At 40.3% G+C, this 21895-nt stretch overlaps 1 protein-coding gene across 7 annotated transcripts in view; it reads right to left on the minus strand.

Annotated features, from left to right (window-relative positions):
• Positions 1-1857: 1857 nt before the first annotated feature.
• Positions 1858-21895, minus strand: part of adgrb1a (adhesion G protein-coupled receptor B1a) — a 160021-nt gene continuing 139983 nt past the window's right edge. For 3 of the 7 annotated variants that reach the window (XM_070965714.1, XM_070965715.1, XM_070965713.1), the window contains 8 exons: positions 16756-16854; positions 12548-12719; positions 10949-11044; positions 10819-10858; positions 8634-9295; positions 6335-6370; positions 5939-6097; positions 1858-3671 (listed from right to left, as the gene is read on the minus strand). In XM_070965714.1, coding sequence (XP_070821815.1) covers positions 3477-3671; positions 5939-6097; positions 6335-6370; positions 8634-9295; positions 10819-10858; positions 10949-11044; positions 12548-12719; positions 16756-16854 — 1459 coding nt within the window. In that variant the 3' untranslated portion in view covers positions 1858-3476. The remainder of the gene's footprint in view (positions 3672-5938; positions 6098-6334; positions 6371-8633; positions 9296-10818; positions 10859-10948; positions 11045-12547; positions 12720-16755; positions 16855-21895) is intronic. The other 4 variants (XM_070965718.1, XM_070965717.1, XM_070965716.1 and 1 more) reach the window with 3 other exon arrangements.

The following is a 21895-nucleotide window of genomic DNA, read 5'->3' on the forward strand; positions in this document are numbered from 1 at the left end:
GTACAATCCTGTGGCACGTCTGTATTACATATCCCCATATCATCCGATGTACAGTAGAGCAGTGTCAGACCCACAACTAATTCGGGAGCTGTGAAGCGTTGTGGATGACGGCCCTGATGGAGTCCGAACAGAACATCCACTTTAATTCTGCATCACTATGTCAAGCAGGATGCTTTATGACAATGACAGTAACATAATTGCTGCTGTAAATTCTAATTGTTTATTGATTACTGCTGCTGGACAGCTTTTAGCTCCTTAACTTGTTTGTATATGGCTTTCTATTTTGGTCATTCCTGGTAATGCAGTGTTCTTTTCCTTGATCAAGGTGTTGGTAAAATCTGGACCTGAAGCTCTGAACTGGAAGTGCATAATAATAACAGTAGAATCAAAGTGTGTAATTGTGAAGAGTTTAACCTAAATGTCTCAATATGACCTCAAGTTTCCCATGGACACACCTCAATAAATATGCAACACAGCAACAAAATATTGAAGTCATTGATTTTATTTGGGGGAACGTGCTTATTTGCTTTCTTCCGAGAGAGATGAGATGACTGATACGGTATCATGTCTGTGCACCTGCTGTGGAGCTGGAGTTAGGAGGTGATTCGCTTAGCCTGGCATGACAAGAGGTACCTGCCAGAACAATTTTATGGGTTTTTTTTTTTTTTTTACAGCAGGGCATAGTGACCTCCTGTAGTTTCCGCTGGTTGCCTGGCAACCTCACCACGACAACTAGAGAAATTGTTTAAGCATGCGGTTCTTCCAAAACCAGATGTATTTGTCATTGCTGTATTTTTTTCTGTGTATCGGTTAAAAAGAGGTGCTCCTTCATCAGCTTTAGAGGGTCTGGTTGTTGGAACTTCAGTGACTCACCTGCTGGCTCTGGAACCATACGCACTGACATAAGAGTATTGTTCTGCAAATAAGCATTATTCCCAAATTTGAATCCTCCTACAAGAAAAGTTGAATTCAAAGGAATAAAGGCAAGCTGACTCAATACAATAAACTCTTCATATTGAATGTTTTTTTCTGTTATAGTCTTACTTGGTGGACCAAGTATATCCAGCACCTTATGGTGGCCCAGGTTAGCAAACTTGTATGTACTGCTTGCATTATCTGATATAGCTGTGTTTGTGTTGTTTCTACGACATCATATTTATGTTGCTCTGGACCATCATTGCAACTGACCAATCATGCTGTTCCAATGTCAAAACTTTGTGACTGGGGGAAAGAAAAGATATACAAGGGAGAAATTAGATAAACCATGGTCTTTTCCTATTCCTATTTCTACGAAACAGTTTTGTTGCCTAAAAGTAACCAAACTGTAATGGAGAAAATTTAATTAAAACAATAAGGGAACTAAGTCTAAAAATAAAAAGTCAACAGTTTCACACAGGGCATGAACTCCAGTCGCTCAGGTGAAAGTCTTCTGTTTGACCTGTTCATTCGCAATGACATCATGCTCCTTGTGCAGGTTTTCTCACTCCTGGAGCAATATTAATCATTATGTTGTAGGAACAAAACCAAACCACAGATATCAGATAAACCATGCTGCTGTGTAACTGACATTACTGAGTCAGTTTGCTGACTGTATGACTCTTCTTGTCTTGTGCAACCATTACATTACATGCAGAGTAGCATGGGTACACATTTCAAGAGTTGTAACACAGAAAATAAAACAAGCAACTGACTCAAAGGAATCTTGAAATTCACTGTACTTATCCTGTGTGTGTTATTTTTAGCCACAGTGGCAACTGTTCAGCAAAAGTGACACCGAATACGCCTCTCTAACAACAGGCTGCATGAGGAATCACATTATATGTGGTTAGATGTGTGAACAAATAAAGATGACTAATGTTGTTTTATTATATGCTTATATGCTTTTATTAGAAATAAGACACATTCATTTTGTGCTCTGAAAACTGTACATTAACAAAGAGGCGACCCCAGTAAATTAAAAAGGGGAGGTGGGAGGGGTGTGCATGGCAGGGTGGGGTGCAGATTGGGGGTCAGAGGTCCGAGGTCAGGGTTTCGACAAATACAGATCTGTGGGAGTGACTGGCGGTGATATCAAAACACACACTGTTACATTGCGATACAGAACACTCGTATAGTCCAGTACCTTAAAAGGACAGGGGGAGGAATGGGAGGATCAGTATCAGAATAATCATGTTCATATGAATAATAATGATAACAACTATCCCCAAGCACAGTAAGAAAGATATTTATAGGCTAAAATCCATTCTGTAGAACTCTGTTGAAATAATTACAATGCTGTACATCAGGACTCCAAATGAGCCTTGTGCTTTCTCTGTGTGCAACCACCATCCTTCTGATGACCTCTGCCTTGTTTATATCATCACCTTCAATCATCATACTATATATATATATATATATATATATATATATATTCATAGATCTAGTCATTTATTCATCTTCATTACTTAATACACACACACACATACACACACAGGTACCTTAGCATCTTTGAAACACCGTCATATTTTGCATTTACTGTATCAAGCCTGCTTGTACATTGAGAAACTAACCCAAACAGCATGTGTTTGCTGAGCGTGGTTCACTGACGTACTGACGTCCATGTTGTCCCTCTGTGGGCGGCAATGAGGTTGAGGGCCGATTAGAGTGCAAAGCCTGCCGGCCTGCTCTCTGGCGTCTCTGAGGTGTCTGTCGATGAGAAGGCAACATGCCATTTTGGCTCTTTGATTTTTTTTACCCCCCGTTAGCTTGTCACTGTGGGGCCGACCTTGCCCCACCAGGGTCACAAGGGATAAAGTTGTGGAGCCAACAGGATTGGGGTGAATTGTAGGGGGAGGGAATGGCACTGGGGGGACACATGAGTGTATGTTTAGCAGTCTGCCTCCTCAAACCCTTGTTTGTTTTCACTTTTGAGATTGACGTTAAAGAAAAAAAGTCCAGGGGCATTTCTAGCCGTGTACAACGTCAGCGTTCATCAGGAGAAAGAGAGAGCAGAACAGTGATGCAATGATACTCTTAACAGTGAAAAAAAAGAGACATAATCATGATTATTACATTGTATTCATTTAATTCAGGGGTAAACATTGCATGATTACCTTTGCTATGCGGTTTATTACATAACTATATGATGCACATATAGTAGCTGAATCTGCTACTTTGGCAATCTGTCTCCCATGTGAGCCAGCGTGGTATCCAAGACCATATACAAGAAGATGATCAGTATCTTGCAGACAAAAACACTGTCCAAACATCAAATGAAACAACATAGAAAGAGACACCATGTTCCCGTTCTCTCTTTAATTGGTTGAATTGATTTTCTGATATTTTGACGCTTCTCTCTCTTCCTCGCCCCCCCCCCCCCACTTTCTTATAGTGGGCTTCATCCAGGCTTTGAGTAGAAGTACAGAGCAGGGCAGTGTATGTGGTGTGTCTGCTTGTTTGTCTGAGAGCATTGAAAAAAAAGGAAGCTGGAATCTGGGTCACACCTCCGTCTGCAGGTCCATGATCTCCTGGCCCACCAGAGGAATGGTGGCGCTGGTTTTCTCCCACTCCACCGTCTGCAGCTCCAAAGGGGAGGCCGCCACTGTCTCCAGGTCCTTCCTCACCCAGGATGGGGGGGAGTGGGTCTTCCTTATTCCCTCCCATGTCCTCTTACTTGGAGTCTGCTGCTTGTCCTTATGGGAAGAGGACAGAAGGAAAAAGTCTGTTTTCCGAGATAGTGATAAAATCTGTGATGCACTTCAGAAGTTACATTGTGACCTCTTTCGATGAACCTACATTACCTCACACTGCCTTTTATACATAAGCCGTAGTTTCCTTGATGTCTTAAAGAAACAGTTTGGCATTTCAAAAATGAACTGATTCAATTTCTTGCCAAGAGCTAAATAAGAAGATCACTGCACTCTTATGTCTGTGTTAAGTATGGAGCTGAAGCAATTGTAATTATCCTTGATTAGCGTACAGACTGGAAACAGGGGAAAACCGCTATCCTGGCTTTGACCAAACTTACCAACTGACCTCTAAAGCTCAGTAATTAACACATTCTTGTCTCATTAGTTTAACCTGGACACAAAAAGAAATGTAAAAACAACTATTTTCTGGTTTTACATGAAGTTATGAGCTCGAATTACTTCTTGCCAAACAACTTCTGGCCACAGTGACTAACTTTCCTCTGCTCCAGTCTTCATGCTAAGCTGAACTAACCACCTCCTGGCTCATACTTAGACTTAACACACAGACATAAAAGTTGTCATCTAACTTTCTGTAAGAAAGCACAGACTCATATTTTGTGAAATGTCAAGCTATCCCTTAGAACCTCATCTGATAACCCCTATTAAAGGGGTGTAAACTTGCTGATTCATTCCAAAGTGGGTATATTCACAAACACCTAGATAAGCTAGAAATATTGATAAGGATTAGGATGCAAACATGATGGTGGCTGAGGCACATCCTCAAAACACATCTTGTACCCATAGTGGAGATGTTGATTTTATCTGGAGAGAAGCTAATGCTGTGTGATTATGCAGGCCTACCTATATGAATGGGTTCTGAAACTATCAGTGTTAAATCTTTGATTTGTGAAATTGGACTTATGCCAGAGAAGACCTGACTCCAAAGCTGTGAAACAAATGGAGATCAAGGGTTTTTGCAGCAGAAGGAAATGTAAATCATCTACTGCCATGGAATGACTGCAGCTACAAAGCCAACATGGATTCCCTTTTGTATCTGCTGTTGGTGACTTTGTTTTGGGACTAGTTCCCAGCCTATCCAGTCCTGCCCTAGTTTCCCTTTGTTTAGTGGGGGAAAAAATAAACTACACGAGTCATTATTCAGCAAGACAGCCTTCCAAGAAGCAAACAACTGAAATGTTCATAGATAATAATGTCTTGAATCTGAACACATTATTAGCTGTAAAGTCAACAGTGGGGCATATCACCCTGTATATTCCTGCACAGACAATATTATTTGACTGACAGTTGCAGCTTTTCGAGGCTTCAGTGGGCATAAACCTTTTAATCACGAGTAAGATGAGAAACGGTGTTTGAAAGTACAGATTCTTTAATTGTCTGCTTCACTCGGCTGGCTTCATCTCTGCAGCGATGGTCACTGAGGTCACTGGGTATTTACATTTACAGCTATTCACCAATCCAAACTGAGTTGAAATATTTTAAACTAAAGGTCATTAATATCCCTGTATAGTTGAATTATTCTTGAGAACTGCATTTCTATGTTGAGCAGCACTGAAGATATCATCAAGCCAAAGTTTCAGATGGGAATTTGCAGTGGCTGTCTCACTCCACTCTCACAATTCTGTAGTGCTAAACTACAAGTACTTCGGCAGGAAGCTGCACTGCTGAACTACTGCCTGACCAAAGGCCCAGGGCTTTATCTTTGCTTTATTTCATCCATTCATCCATTACTGACCTGATGTAAGTCACTGGCTGAGTCTGTCTCTTTTGCTCTATCCACTGGCTTTCACATATCTAGTTGGAACACATGACATGCTGAGACACATAACTGGCATAGTCAGAGAGAGGAGAGTCCCAACCTCAACATTATGGCCCTCTCTTTGGGTAGCAGAAGTTTAGCCTGTACTGAGATAGAGTCTAGGCTGCCAGCTCAACAAAAAGGGCTTTATAATATGACTGGCATTCACGAGGCCTTGTCTTGCAACAAGTTCTGACACGTTTTATTACTGAGAGAACCTTCAAATATTTGTCACATTTGGAGTGAAAATGTGTACTTGACTAGGTCCTTGATGTCCCCACAACTAATTCCCTCTGGCACTGACACTGGAAGCAAATAAAAAATGGCTGCATTTGCAATTAAACAGGCAACTCCACCCATGGGTGGTGATTTGTGCTAATGATAAGAGAACAGGAGAACAACATTAGATATAGGGGAGGGGTGGGGCAGAACAGAATAAAGTTGAACTCTTTACACTCATGTTGGTCTTGTCGCTGCTGGCCGAGGACACACTCCATCTTTTGGCAGCTTTGGCATCAACAGGTGGAGATTGTCTATCCTTGTCTGCACTGTGAATCTTCCTGTTCAGGTCCTGAAACATGTCCTGGTGGCGTTTCCGGGTGTGCATAATTTTCTACACAGGAACATTGCACGTTACGTATAAGGTAAACAGCACAGGCTCCCATCAATCCTACTTTACCCCCTTCACATTTAATGTCTCGAATCTCAATACTACAGTCACACCCAAGCTTTGAATAAATCTGATAAATGTATGCAAACATCTAGAGGTCTGAATAGGTAACTAAGAGACATTTCAGCCTTTTGGTCTAAGTCTAAAAAGCTCTGTAGGAATCAAAGAGACTAAAATTACCTCAAAGTCAAGCTCTGCATAGCGTGATTTTCGTCTCTGGGGGGAGATGAGACAGGGAGATTAAAGATGTGTCTTGATATTGTGTGCCTTGTGAGCAGACAAATGCTCAAGTGCCTGTTAACTGTTTCATTGTGTATCTCCACATCAGCCAGTCAAGAAAGAGTATTTCTGGGACCCGGAGGAAAGCAGAGAGTCATGAGGGAGGAAAGGACGGTTTGCTGCTGGTCATTCTGACCCTGTTGGCACAAGTTTGTAGTTAACAGATTGTGACCGAATGACCTTTGAGTCCTCCATCACGGAGTGGTGAAGGAAAACCTGACCTTCAGGCTGCTCGGTTACGGTGGCAGCTGCCGCCTCGCACGGCATTATGGAAGTGTGTTGTGCCCCGAAGTGAAAGACACAGCAGGCAGATGTCCAGGCCGCTGTGTGCTGATCACTGTGTCGTCTCATCCTTTCACTGCTGTCTGCACTAGTAGCTGAGTGAAAACTAACCTTTTTAAAGAAGTGGTTCTTACACAGGGCCAGAATCTACTGGGATAGTTTTTGTGATGCAGCAGTGATGCATGATGCAGTTTGTTATGAATGAAATAAGGGGGCTTGTTGCCCTATTTTTAGCATCAGAGGGGAATGACCTAAGTATGCAAGAAATGTAGCACAGTGCTGCCCTGGGGAGACCAATTTAATGATCCATTTATTTATTTTTATGAATTAATATTCAGTGGCTCCCCAGTTGATTATCTCCATTCACCATATCTTATCTATGGAGAGTGCACTAATGCTGTAATGCTGGTAGCACAATACATGCCAAATAGATGATTCTGGAAAAAAGACTATAGAATATCACTTGTTACTATAATTTACTGCCTGAGTGGTTGTGGTCCATGCAAAATAATAGATGATCGACAATAAACTATCATGATGGCATGTGGCACCATTCACATTGATATATGAAACACAGAGAACAGAAACATAGGAGCTGATGGTAATTTGGAGTTAAACTCTAATGTCCCTGTATTGAGAATAAAGAGGAGATTTTATGAGACGAAAAGTGATGTTCAACACAAAGAGCATGGCTCTCATGGTAAATTCAGTAAAATGTCCATTTCCAAATCACTAATCCACTCAGAATAGCAACAGTCACATCACTCATGTCATATTCACACTCTGCTACTCTGAGTTTCTCTTTAAAACAAATACTGTTTTCTATGAAGACAGCATCTATAGTGTGTTATGGAGGCATTCATAGTGAATTGAAATGCATTCGTAATGCTTTATGCACTCCACTCCACTTATAAACATATATAATGGTCTATGATACACTGTATCAACAGTTATGAAACATTATATATGTTACTTATTAATGATGAATTATAACTATAAGTGTCTTATGGAGGCTCATGACTAGTAATAAACTAAAGGTTGACTGATTCAATTCAATATACCTTTATTAGTCCCACAAGGGGAAATTCCAATTTACAGCAGGTGCTAGTGCTGTGGCCAGCGATGAAATATTATCATGAAGCATTGCATTATTTTAGGTGCGTCAATATGTACCATCACTTTACTTAACACAAACAATCATGATTTATGACACTGCATGGACTGTTATAGCATCCATAAGACACTTGAAGATATAATCAATCATAAGTCACATTTATAATTGTCCAAGATGACACCACACAAGTGGCAGCTTGTTACAGCAGCTCTTATCTTAATGTTTCATGAGTATTGGTATAGTGGAGGAAGCATTATGTGTGTTTATGAGTATAGTTATACAGCATCATGAATGCATTATAATTCACCATGAAAGCCCCTATAATGCACTGTAGATCTGGTCTTCATTGAGAGTGTTACCATTTATTGTGATCACTTCCACTTCCACTGATGTTTTTTCGATGCTGTATTAATGAAACTCACCACTTCCTGTAGACATTTCACATTAAAAACCCTCAATGACACAAAGGGATTATGCCCTGTGAGGTGCTGGAGGGTTTCATATCTAACATCTGCACAGGAAATGTTGAGTTTTATTGACAGTGGTGTAGCAGCGCATTGCACTTAATTAGTAATTGAGAACAGTATTTCTGTTGAAAAGAGAGACTGAGATTAGCAGAATGGTCAGTCTGGCACTGTTGTTCCACTGGGAGCAGAGCTGTGGAAATTTATATTATTCTGAATTTATCAAGAAATCAGGTAAACAAAAGGCAACTTTACATGCATATCTAATTGTATGTATGAAGCATGAGGCTGACAATGCATTAATGTGAAAAGAATATGCGCATCGTATTAGTGGTCTTACCTCCAGTGAGCTCATGGACAGTGTGGATACAGTCTCACTCTTGGACATCACACCGGAGTTTCCGGAATCACCCCCGTCACACATGCTGTTGGCCACCTGGGAGTCTCTGGGCATATTCTGCAGGTTGTGTGCAGGTGAGTCTCTGTCAGAGCATGACACACTGATCTGGTCAGCAGGCAGGCTCTTCAGTCCAAAGCCAGGTACCGGCTCCCCGCTGACGGGGTTAGCCAGGTGGATGAGCCTGGTCTGTGGCAGCTGCTCGATGCTAATGTTATACTTGGCTGTCTGCTCCTCCTTCCCCTTGGACGGCTTCTGGGTGCCTGTGTTGTTGGTGGGTAGAATGACGTATCCCGGGCCTTTGCCAGCGCCCTCAGAGCTGCTGCCCTCGCCGTTCCCACGAGGCAGCTCTCCGTCCAGCTGCTTGAAGAGCTCACCGTCACAGATATAGATGGATTTGGCGCCTGGCAGCTCGGTGCTGATTCCCTTAGTGGTTCCTTTCTCCCTGCGCAGCGTCAGTGTGTGGCTGGTGTAGTCAGCCACATTCTGCAGGTGAACCTTGGCCATGCTGGCTGGCATGGTGTTAAAGTTAGAACCCTTCTGAAGGGTGAGGACGCCAGAGGAGGCTTTCTCCTCCCCCTGGAGAGATGAGCGCTTCATAGTGCCTGGAGGCAACAGAAAGACAAAGAACCAGTCTGAGATGAAGTGCTGGACCATGGCCAGTTATCCACTTGGACTCACTGGAGGTAAAAAATGAGCTGTTGGTTCCTATTGACCACACATTATTAATTCACATCACATTGTATTGTATTGTATTGTGTTAAGGTAACAAATTCAACACAAATGTATTGCTAATATACACTGTGTAAAACTTCATCTTGATACAGGGTTTCTCAACAGGATATGGTCTCCGATAATGAAGGATCCTGCAATTAACTGAGGCGATACTGTTATTTAGTGAGGCAAATTGTAACCCAGGAAACAGGATTTTTGGAGCCTCTGGGGTCGGGGGCCTTACAGCAGCTGCTTTCCTCAGTTGATAATCTAGCCGTGGGTTGGACAGATGCTGAAGCAACCTTCTAGTAAAACTCAAATCTGGTTGAATCAGTACCATCCAACTCTCTATGTAGGAACCACCACATAATTTTAAATGAACATTTTTTTTTTTTTGTAAACACTGGTTTAGCTGTGGGACACCCTGAAAGGATGAAAAAAAAAGGTGCACTGGCACTGGAGATAATGTAGAATCAGTGTCACCATTATCATTAACACTATTAAGAGCGCTGAGAAGTCAATTTTATCCATGTAATAAAATAAACAAAGCAATCAAAACTTTTAAACACCCTTTCAACATCCATATCAGCCAAACCCTTCAGATCTTACCTCTCCTGTTACAATACCTCAACTGAGAGTACACAGCTGACCTCAGACCTGTCTTGACATCCTGACCTGACCTTATTTCACTATACAAACTGTTGGCTTATGGCAACATGCATAAGCATCATGAATGCATTATAATTCACTATGAAAGCCCCATAATGCACTGCCATGTCCAAGAAAACAACATCAGACAACACTCTATCCATAACTCTAAATATCTTACAACTGCTCTCTGTGATACTTGACATATGCAAACTCATAATAAATCATCTCTCTGTTCTTTTCTGTCTTTTTTTGATTGGGCTTGTCTGAGTCTCAATAGCTTTTCTGCTCCAGATGCTTTTCTTGATATCTTGTCTCAAGAGATAATCTGATTTTTCACTCCCAGCAGATATCAGAGCAGAGCCAGTATCTGATGCGGCACTGTTGGGAGGGACTTAATTATACAGCGGCAGTGTAGGAGAGACTCAGACAGCCCTATTTATCTGCATATAGCTGCTCAGCACACGCTCATCCCACTCCCATCAGCCTGGGCTAAACTGCGCTATGCAGCCGTAATGTGCTGTATCTCGTCAAAACAGCTCCTTGGTGAAAGGAGGCTGATGTGATGTTGATTGTAAGACACAAGTGCAAAACTGAGGGGGAACATGCCTCACATCTGTTCCGACAAGGCTGAGGAATTTGAAGCCGACAAAATACAGATAGGAGGCACAAAGGGGCATCTGTAGCTTTTAAACAGCAGTCCCCAAAGTCAAATCAAACGCACACACACAAACACAAAATCAAACATACTCAGCCCAGAGCTTACCTGATCTGCAAGCCATATCCACGTCTTTCTCAAAGTCAGTCTGAGGACAGAAAACCATTTATATAGTATTAAAGGTGCACACCCTGCCTTCATTTGTTAATGGTGAGATAACAAATATGCATATTCATACCATGAGCTGAGCATGGCCATTCTGGAAAGAGCCTCCTGAATCTCCATTAGCGTCCTCCTGGCGGTCCACTACACGACACTTTACAGCCTCCTGAACCTGCAGCAAACCATGAGAGCACAGATCATGACCTTAAGTACCTGTAAGATAAATACATCGGATCACAAATACTGAGTGAGTGGCCTTTACTAATGAAGACTAAAGGTATACAGCTGCCCCAACATGCTGCAATGCTCATCACACCATTAAAAAACACAACAAAAGAAAAAACAACAGATTGAACGACAGATTTTGCGAAACTTAGAGACTTACAAGTAGTTGGGCTTAAAAGTCAGCTTTGTCCTGATGGCCCCACTACAAGCCAAAGGTCATGGGGTCATTAGAATCAAAATCTTTCATTGAGGGCATGAATGTGCTCAAGGAATGTTATGGCCATCTGCGCCCATGCACTCATATCCAATACAAGGATACAGGGTCCAATACAACTTGTCATGGAAAACAGACCCTTACGACCACATTGCTCAAGGGGAAATCTGAGCTTATAGTGATGGTTGTGAGTCACCAAAATCATTAAGAATCAACCTCTCAATAAAAGAACCACAAAGTACAACATAGAACTGAATGAAATTAGAGTAGGGCTATAGTCTTAATGATAGTGAATGCAACAATGTTTCACATTAAAAGCTGTCAAGCAGCTCAGGGGCGTAATCTTGCCTTTTCATGGTAGGGTTTAAATGTGAAACAGCTGCAGGAAGTGTTGAGTTCCAGTATCTTAGCATCTTTTAGTGAATGAGTATTGTGTCTGGTACACATTAAACACTATGTGCAGAATAGTGCCTTAGAAATGTACAATGCATTGGTGCATTCAGTAAAAGTCTGGGCTAATCTTAATGCACTACAGCCCAAAAGTCTTGGATCATGAAACTCATTGTTATATGTCCACATTTAAGCCTCTAGAGATGAACTTGTGATGTTCCACACCTTAAAGGGTCGATTGTCTGGGAAGCATCACTGTGCTCAGTAACAGAATATAAGGGAAATCAGCCAATCAAATTTTAATACAAACATTTGGCTGAAATATTTGGCTATAGGAAAGATCAGGGATTTGCCAAAAAACATTAAGACATGATCTCTACGCATTTAGGTTTGTGAGATTATGGTGTTCACCATAGATCATGAGAATCATGATCATACTGATCAAGAGGTAATTTGGGTTGATGGTAGTGCTAATCGATAACTCTGGGGGTTATCAGAATCTTCCCATCCTCTCAGGAACCTGTGTATCTACACCAAATGTCAAGTCAGTGTGTCCAGCAGATGTGAAGATATCTTTCATTGGACCAAGTGTTGACTGAATGAATGGATGGACCAACTGACATACCATCATAGCCATTTATAGGCTGCTGGTAAAAAATTTAACTTAGCCTCTGATAAGATACTTATTGTAGAACTTACCAATACTATGTTTTTTTGTGGGAAGACTTTAAATTGAATTCCACATCACTATATATACTGAATCTCAGGGGGAGTTTAACATGTTTTTATAACCACAAAGAAAACCAGAAAGAATTCCATACATCAAGCGAGTGATCATGGAGGTACCTCTCTGCGCAGGATGCAGTGTACCATGACAATAACGAAGCCTTCTAATGAATCAAAGACAGCAAAGAGGATCTGAAAGAGTGCAGAACGCCGGTCGGTGATGGCGAGGACGGCTGACATCCATGTGAGGGCCAGGAGGGGCAAAACCACACAGGAGCTCCACAGTGATGCCCTGCAGGATGGGAGGGGAACCACAGTCAAGAACAACACGACAAAACAGGACACAGAGGGCAAGACTACACATTCTGAAAGTTATGCTTTAAGACATTTCATATTTGTCATTAGCTTCAATTTTCTGGCATCTAAGGCAGGCTTCCATACAAAAAACTCCTAGAGATAAACTGGATTTCTTTTCCTTTGGAACATCAAAAAAGGTAGAGAATGTAATACTTAACACATTCTTAAACCAAACTCCTACTTGCCCTTGATAACTGCCCACGCTGTTAGCATAGTGTTAGCAGCCTTCAACTCTTCCCATGCATAAATACATAACATCACAACAATTATGTTACTATCACAAACAAAAACATACATACATTATCTGCAGATATATATGCTCATAATTCACATATATTACATGCATGTATGTTTAAGATGGCTCAGTCAAACCATAGAGGATCTAGTGCCACAGGAAAAGAGAGGGAAGAGCGAGGGTGAGCAGTGGGGGGGACAAAAAAAACAAAAAAAACAGTGTAATGAGGCTGAAACAGAATGCAAAGACAAACAGAAGAGGCAGAGCAGAGAAGGGGAGAAAGAAGAGAGAGAGAGAGAGAGAGAGAGTATCTGGAGAAGTGTCCTTCACACTGTCCATATTTTTGCTCCCACTTTGATGTTCTTTTTTTTCTCATATTTTGTTCTAATATGCACATCAGGAATAAACAAGAATACTACTTTCAGTGCGAGTGTCATGAAATAATTTTTTCTTAAACTATATATAATATGTTAAAACATTTATTTTAGAGGTGGAAAAAATATGTTGCATATGGTACTAAAGAATAAGACTCCACTAAAAGCTAAAGTACTGCATTAAAAGGTTAATATAAAACAGGTTAAGACAATAATAAGAATAAGAATAATAATATGTGTCACAGGATAAATTCGACACAGTGTACATTTCCACAGCACAAATTCTATGTCATAGTAACCAATCTGCTGCTCCATGGGACTCTTGGAACACAAACACTCGTCACTCACCATTTCCAGTTCTTGCCACTGTGCCATTTTTCGATCAGTGTTAAGCTACTGTCAATGACACATCATGCAGGTGTTTCACTTCAAAAGCCCAGAAAGAAATGGATTATGGCCTTTCAGCTACCCTCAGATGCTTTTTTATGTTTAAAATCCGTGCAGGAAGAGTTGAGTTTCATTGATAGCTGCTTAACACTGAACACAAAAGCTGCAAGTGAGGGCAGAACAGTAAGCATTGTTCTTTAAAACAGAAAGGCAGAGTTTGGTTTTCATATTGTTAGAATTAGTGCTGTTGTCTGTTTTCAACAAGACATACATATATGTACTAGACAAGCGTAATTAGGTGCGGTATAAAGGCCTGTCTAATAAATCCCTGTTTCAAATAAAGGCGTTTTGTTTTGTTTTTTGTTTTGCTGTTACAAAATACTATTGTATTGTTGTTTGTACATAAAGAGTGATATTGTTGTAGCTGATTGTTGTCTGACAGCATGAGTCACTGCTGCTGCTGTACTTAAAATGGACAAATAAGCTGAAAAGACACATGTCTCTTATGCTGCATTCTTGTCACATTGAGGTCTCAGAAAACACAATTTTTTGATTGTTTATATCAACATCCAAACAGTAATTATGACTGATGCAAGAGGCAGATGAGCATGTGTTTCGTGCAAGACATTACTAATCAAGCCATGATGACACAGTCACTATACAATCACAGGCTAATAGAAATTTAATGGGGGGGATAAAAATTTTCACAATTTTTAAGGTCTATCGAGATATTACTCTTGACAAAACAGAAAAATAAATTTAATCCAAATATTTGTTTCTAAAAAGGCCTTTGAAGCCAACCACTTGCTTTCATGATTTTTATCATTAGAAAATATGATCTATTTCTCAGTCTTGTTCAAATACTATCAGTACGCAACATTTCTAAAGCCAATCATCTAGTTTGCATTCAATAAGGTGTAAAATATGAAACTGATGAGTATGTTCATGTAAAAACTTAAATATGTCTAACAAATGGAAAACCCTAAACACAGTTGCAGTATGAAAACACAACACTCAACATCACAACTTAACTAAAAGTACTTAGTTACTTTCCACCTCTGGTATTAAATAGAGTTAGACCAACGGATTGCTGACACTGGCCATTATTTTCCTTGACCTCCTGTGAAGTTTAATGTGTCATTATGTGAATCCTGTTTCAGAGGCTTTTCCACCCTGCCCAAGGTAACACTCTCCAGGACACACTCGACAATAGTTTTGGTATGAAATTGGTCAAAGTTAAAGATGCTGAAAATTGGCACAACATGTCAGTACTGCCTTGAAAAGGGCTGAACGGCTGAATTCTTCCTAAAGGATAATTCAAGTTACTTTCACACTGGACCTTGTTTTCCATGTTCAGTTTTTTTGAGCAAAAATAATTTGACCTTCTATATGTGCAGGGAGTGCTGTTTTTCAATACAATCCACTGGGGACAGGAAACATTAAGTTACACCAAAAAGTGATTACAACACATTCATTCACCCACTAACACCCTAATAGCATTCAATAAGCTATTAAAATGAAGGGAAACTAATTATGTTCATATCTGTGGTATTTCCAGTGAATACAAACTGCAGTCTTTCTCAGCCTTTTAGCAGTAATTAGCTATAATTTGTTGCTGACTCCACTATCTTCACCTGATATTACAAACTAGTGAAACATGTCAACACAAGCATAAAACAAGAGTGATAACATGTTGTGAGCTGATGTTGACCAGGTCAGACAGAAAAAAGTCAATACAATGCTAAATAAATCTTACAATTGGGGCTGACACGTGATTGGAAAACTTGTGGTCCACAATGGACCAGGAAATTATTATTAATTGAACATTTAAAAATGTTGGCAACTGAACTGATACCTACCCATTCTATTTAGGAAGAGACTCTGTAGTCAACTTCGGAGATAATGAATACAGAGGAGTGAAAATGACTGGGATGTGATGAGACTGGCAAAGTCATAAACATGGGACCGCAGTATAATCTGAGCATTTAAAAATGGTGTCTACTGAATATAGATCTACCCATGTGCTTTTGAAAGAGACCTCGTAGATAGTAAATAAATATAGAGGTGTGATACAGGGTTGTTAGTAAAAGTGACAGAATCAGGGTCTATATTGTCATTTTGCCCAACCCTAGTGTCAAATATCTGCTGCAGTGCTATGTGGGTGAGTCGATTTGTTACACATATTTTGTATATTTTTAACACATTTTACTCCTTCAAGCATTCACAACCACTAGCCAGAAAAATAAACGTGTCTGATGTGTGTCAGCAATGTCAAATTGCAGACTATAAAGTGATGTGACGTGTATTAATTGTTTAGTCACAGCTATTTAAAACATAGAAAAGCTAATTATGGTGTGTGTGTGTGTGTGTGTGTGTGTGTGTGTGTGTGTGTGTGGATTGTAGCAGAGAGCAACACTCCCTGCAAAAAAGAGGCAGATACCTCCACAGTGAACTTCTAGAATTATGATTGGAATCTATTCGTACATGGCGAAAAGTAGAAAATCAAGGCCCAGGTTGATAATTATGGAAATGATCCATCCAGGCACTCATAGATCACAGCAAGACACACACACACACAAACTGAGACAAGTGTATTGCTGTCTTCTCTGCATACACAGCCATGGCCTTCTTGACATTTGTTCTAATCAGTTACGTGACTCTGATGATCTCTTAAGGGACAAACACACATGCACACACACACACATACATACAAACACACACAAACACACACACTCATTTAATCATCAATATATATAATTATTTACATGTATACAGTTAAACAGTTTGTTTTCAGAAGCAGCTTCAGGAGCCTTTTTATATTGGGTGAAATCCTCCCTGCCCAGGCATCAGGGAGAAGAAAAGATGACAGAGGGATAAAGGAAAGACAACCAATCAAGTGAGGGAGAGGAAGGGAGGCATACAGTAGAGAAGAGTAAGGTAAGAAGAGTTAAGGAAAAATAATTAGCGGGACTAACATGGCGTTACTGGTAGCTGTAGTGGAAACGTCAGCCGAAGAGATAACTCCGCACTTGGCACATTTGAGCGTCATATTGTACAGTGGCACTGTCATCTGACTGCAAAGTCAAATTAACACGCTGTAACATACACAAACAGATACAATGCACCTACACACAGACTCACACTGATGTGCGTGCATGCACGAGCACGCACAAACAGTCACGCAGACTGTGAGTCACAGTGTTCTCGCACAATCTCTCTCTCAGGGCTACAGTCCAGCTTGGAGGTTTGTGTGCATGTATGGGTTTTCTGTGTGTGTGGCTCTAGGGGCGGGGAAGGTGGGGCCACGGTGTAGCCATTGGAGGATATTTCATGTTAGACATGATGTCTGATTCTCTTCACAACTGACTGGTTTGATGACCTGAAGGAACTGCGACTCCTCTCTGCGCTCTTAGTATTTCACCCACATAACCATTTATTTGCTTGCCATACAAAAAGGTTTAATCTAAATACCTAATTTCATGCATTTCAAATGCTTGTTGTGGATTTACATCTCTGCTTCCCCGATTATCATGATGCGCTGGATGTGCTTCACCCCTGGTCATTTCAGTCTGTGCTAACTGCTTATTACAAGCAATGCCAACCACTAATGCAAAGGTTTAGACACACAGACACATCTCAAACCTCTACTCTCATGAAACTACAGATACACACATGTGCAAGCACTTGGTCATTACAGTCAGTATTCACAAAGGAAAAATCCTGCCTCACCTGTGATGAAAGAATTTATAACATCAATACATTCAGTATATTACAGGTGTTGAATCATGACAAGCCATTTAGTCACTAATAAACTGTCTGCCTTCTGTTAACTAACCATTCCCTCTCCCATAGAGCTGAGTCCTGTTCATTTTACATTTACTACATAGACTGTGATAAATGATCTTTTGCACAGTCATCAGAATAAAATGTAAAAAGCTGTGACAATAAAATATCTGGTTCTTTTGTTGAAAAAAATCAAAAACAATGTTCATAAACACTTGCAGAAAGACTGTGGTTTTACTTTATACCCTAGCTATTGATTCTATTGGGAATGACTACATACTCATTAAAGTAATTGTTGAGGTCTCAGAACATGGTGACAGAAAGAGTTCGAAAAGACCAAGAAGCAGTTTGGACAAAGTGTTCAGACAACCAGATCTATACAATTTATGGCTGGCTTTTATTCCCTCTTCCAAGTAAGCCTCACTAACCTGAGGGTTTGTTGATGACCTGATCGTCTTTTTAGCATCAGATCTCAACAATTACTATGCTGAGTACAATGTTATCATAACAGTAAAAGTAAAAAGAAAAAAAAATGGCCAGAAAAATAGAGAAACCATAGTTTTTCTTTATGGAGAGAAGTCTGCTTAAGCTAACACTGTGTGGAAGCTACAGATTAATCTTCATAGAAACCTCATCTCAACATCTTGAAATAGTCCCTAAATTTCGAATGAATTCAGCAACTGCAACAACAACTACAGTGGTAGTTCTCCCAACTATATAACTCTATTCACTATACACTTACTGTTTGACACTGTGCACCTTTCTCTTTCCTCTACTTAAGTCACCCTCTATGTCTCCTGAATGTCAGTCTCAAGTAAAGACACTATTGTGTGTGTGTGTGTGTGTGTGTGTGTGTGTGTGTGTGTGTATATATATATACACACACACACACACACACACACACACATATATATGTACATATATACATACACACACACACACACACACACACACACACACACACACACACACACACACACACACACATATATATATACACATACATACATACATATATACACACACACACACACACACACACACACACACACACACACACACACACATATATATACACATACATACATACATATACACACACACACACACACACACACACACACACACACACACACACACACACACACACACACACACACATACATACATACATACACACATATATATATATATATATATATATATATATATATATATATATATATATATATATATATATATATATATATATATATATATATATATATATATATATATATAAACAACGAGGCTGACACTGAAACCTGATGTTTAATATTGATTTTCTAGATTGCTGAAGCATCCATTATAGCTACAGTGAAAGAAATATCTCAGTATGGTGCCACATTGTCTGCCTCTTACAGCTATTCACAAAAATTAGACAAAACAGCAAAATGGATCCAACGATAATCACTGAAAGGTGTTGGGTGGATTTTGCTTTTAATAAGTTCACAGAAGGATAGAAAGGGTATCAACTTTCTAAATGTATTTTCCAACACTATGCATCCAATAAGAAAACACATCACTTCCAGGTATGATCACTGAGAAATTACATCACTTAATTTTTCTTCCAACACCCAAAGCTCCAACAAATCCACAAACCACCAGGATTCCATTTATAATTCTATATATCTCTCTACTGTCATTGCTAGACAAAGATTGACTACAATGCTTGAGATATTGACATGTAATAACAAACTAATCTGTTACCATATGGCCTCCTGCTAAACAACAATTAAAGCTGAAGAGCTGAGGGAATCGATTTTTGTAGCCCCTGGACGTCTGGATTAAAAATCACATAATGGAAGAAATTCAATTTCAAGTAAAAGGGCAATACAGCTGCTAAAACTAGGCTGTAGGCAATGATATTAAAAAGCAATCAAGACTTTTTGAAATACAACACCGTTTCTCCAGACTTAAGGATTGAGAGGGGAAAGGTGGGTGGTTGGTTGGGGTGAGATGCATGGCGCTAAATACATATATATCCAACATGAACGAACGTCAAATTCATCTGGTACAATCTACTTCTTGAGTCCAACATAGACCTCCTGCTTTTCAACATGTTCCAAAGCTTTGCATCAAAGGGAGCACTGCAATTGGAAGTACTTAAAGCAACATAAACCCTTTTCGTCTAAAAGCTAATGTTTGATTAACCTACTATTGCAACCTGTAAATACATAGGCTTGATGATTGAAACCATTTAAGGAAGGGTTAAGGAGGAAACAATCTCTAGTGCTAGTTGGAATTATGGCTCTCCTGTCTGTTCTAATTTTCTCAGTGAATTAACCTCTAATTTTTTGGGGAAAGGAGACTAAGCAGCAAGGCCTGTCTCTGAGGTGTGAGCAGACCTGCCTGATGCAGATGCTGCTGTGCTCTTAATTAGATGCTGCACAAATTAATTAGCTTCATTAAACATGTCCTGCATTGGAACCTTGAGAACATTCATTAGAGGCAAGTGGGTGGAGGGAAACAAATGAAAATAAGAAAAAAGAGACCTTCTTTCCTTTTTTGGCACCACAGGGAAGACTACAGACAGCCTAATCACCACAAGGTCAGCACAAAACATCATTTCAAACTAGTCAGATCATGTTCAGAAAACCAACAAGTCTGAGCAGCCTCAATATGTAGCATCTGCAATTTGTATTTGCCTTCTCAAATCTGATCATGACCCTTGAAAATGCCTGAGAGAGACTGTGATTGCCTACTGTGAACAGTATATGAAGGAAAAGATAAGATCCAAGGTCACTGAGTGGTGGATCTCACAAAATGAAATAGTACGGAGTTCATCAAAGTACAAATAAGCTGATGAGTTAGTAACGTCTAATGTGTCTTGATCAAATGTGATTTACCAAATAAGGCAGAGCCAATAAAGACAGGGTTGATTTAATAGTGTTATGTTCACCATTTCTCTTTTAAATTTGCACTTGCGTGACTATTTACAATTAAAACAGGAACTTCACTGCTTTTACACATCAGAGTCTGTTTACCAGTCTTGGTGAATACTGCTGAATATATGAATGTGAAAAGCTTTCGTGCAGTTCCCTCTGGGGCAAAAAATCTGATAGATTGCCTTCAGTGATTTGAGTCAGCATTGGTTGGGACAGAAGACTAAAAATTTGAAAATGACAAAAAAAATCTGGGGTTGTTGAGTTAGAAAGAAGAGATTTTACAGACCTAGTAGCCTGCACACAAAAATCTCCAGTCCAGCTGCACTGAAGAAAAAAAGCTATAAAAAAAGGAAGCACTGGTTTTTGATACTTTCTTTAAAACTGTCCAACAATGCTATAAGAAGGCAATGCTAAATCAATGGCATACTCTTTTAACCTAGACACTTGGATGGCAATGCAGTGGAACCCTATGTCTATCAGAGGGTTGGACTCTGTTGCACGTGGTCGGTGCCCCTGATGCCATGGCAGGAGGCCCAGCCACTGGCTGCTTGTCTGTCACATTCCCCAGTGTGTCTGGTCTTGTCGTGTGACACACATTGAGCCAAATGTATCTAAATATATTTGACTTGACTTGACAAAGGCTTCTGAATTGTCCTCAGTTTGTCTTGGGGGACCCATCCATCCATCCATGCATTATCTATAACTGCCTATCCTTTGCAGGGTTGTGGGTGGCTGGGGCCCTAGGCGGGTACATCCTAGACAGGTCATCAGTTAATCACAGGGCTGACACATAGAGACAAACATCCATTCTTACTTACATTCACATCTACGGCAATTTAGAGTCACCAATTAACCTGCATGTGTTTGGACCGTGAGAGGAAGTCAGAGCGCCCAGAGGAAACCCCTGCAGACAAGGGGAGAACATGTAAATTCCACAAAAACCCAGAACCTTCTTGCTGTGAGTGCTAACCACTTCACCCCCGGGGGGTTCCAACTGGGACATACTGCATTTCCCAAATGTGCCAGTTCATGCCGAGGCTCACTATCTAAGAAAAGCTGAGGAGAGCATGTAACTGAAAGGAGGTTGGAAACAGCTGCCTCATCATATTGACAATAGCCAGGTGAGATGGTTGGGCATCTAATCAGGATGCTACCTGGAAGCCTCCCTATGGAGGTGTGCCAGGTAAGTCCAACTGGGAGGAGACTCCAGAAGTAGACTCATAAAGCATTGGACGATTTATCCTATGTGTTGTGTGGATGACTAGGGATCTGCCTGGAACAGGATATAGCTGACAAAAATGACATTTGGACTACCTGCTAAGTGGCAGAAAATGCTGGCAATAATTACAATAGTTTTCTTATATTTACTCTGGCTGATATTGTTGTACCCACTGTTACACCAGTC

Source organism: Chaetodon trifascialis, chromosome 7, assembly GCF_039877785.1.
Source record: "Chaetodon trifascialis isolate fChaTrf1 chromosome 7, fChaTrf1.hap1, whole genome shotgun sequence".
In the NCBI taxonomy this organism is placed as follows: Eukaryota; Metazoa; Chordata; class Actinopteri; order Chaetodontiformes; family Chaetodontidae; genus Chaetodon; species Chaetodon trifascialis.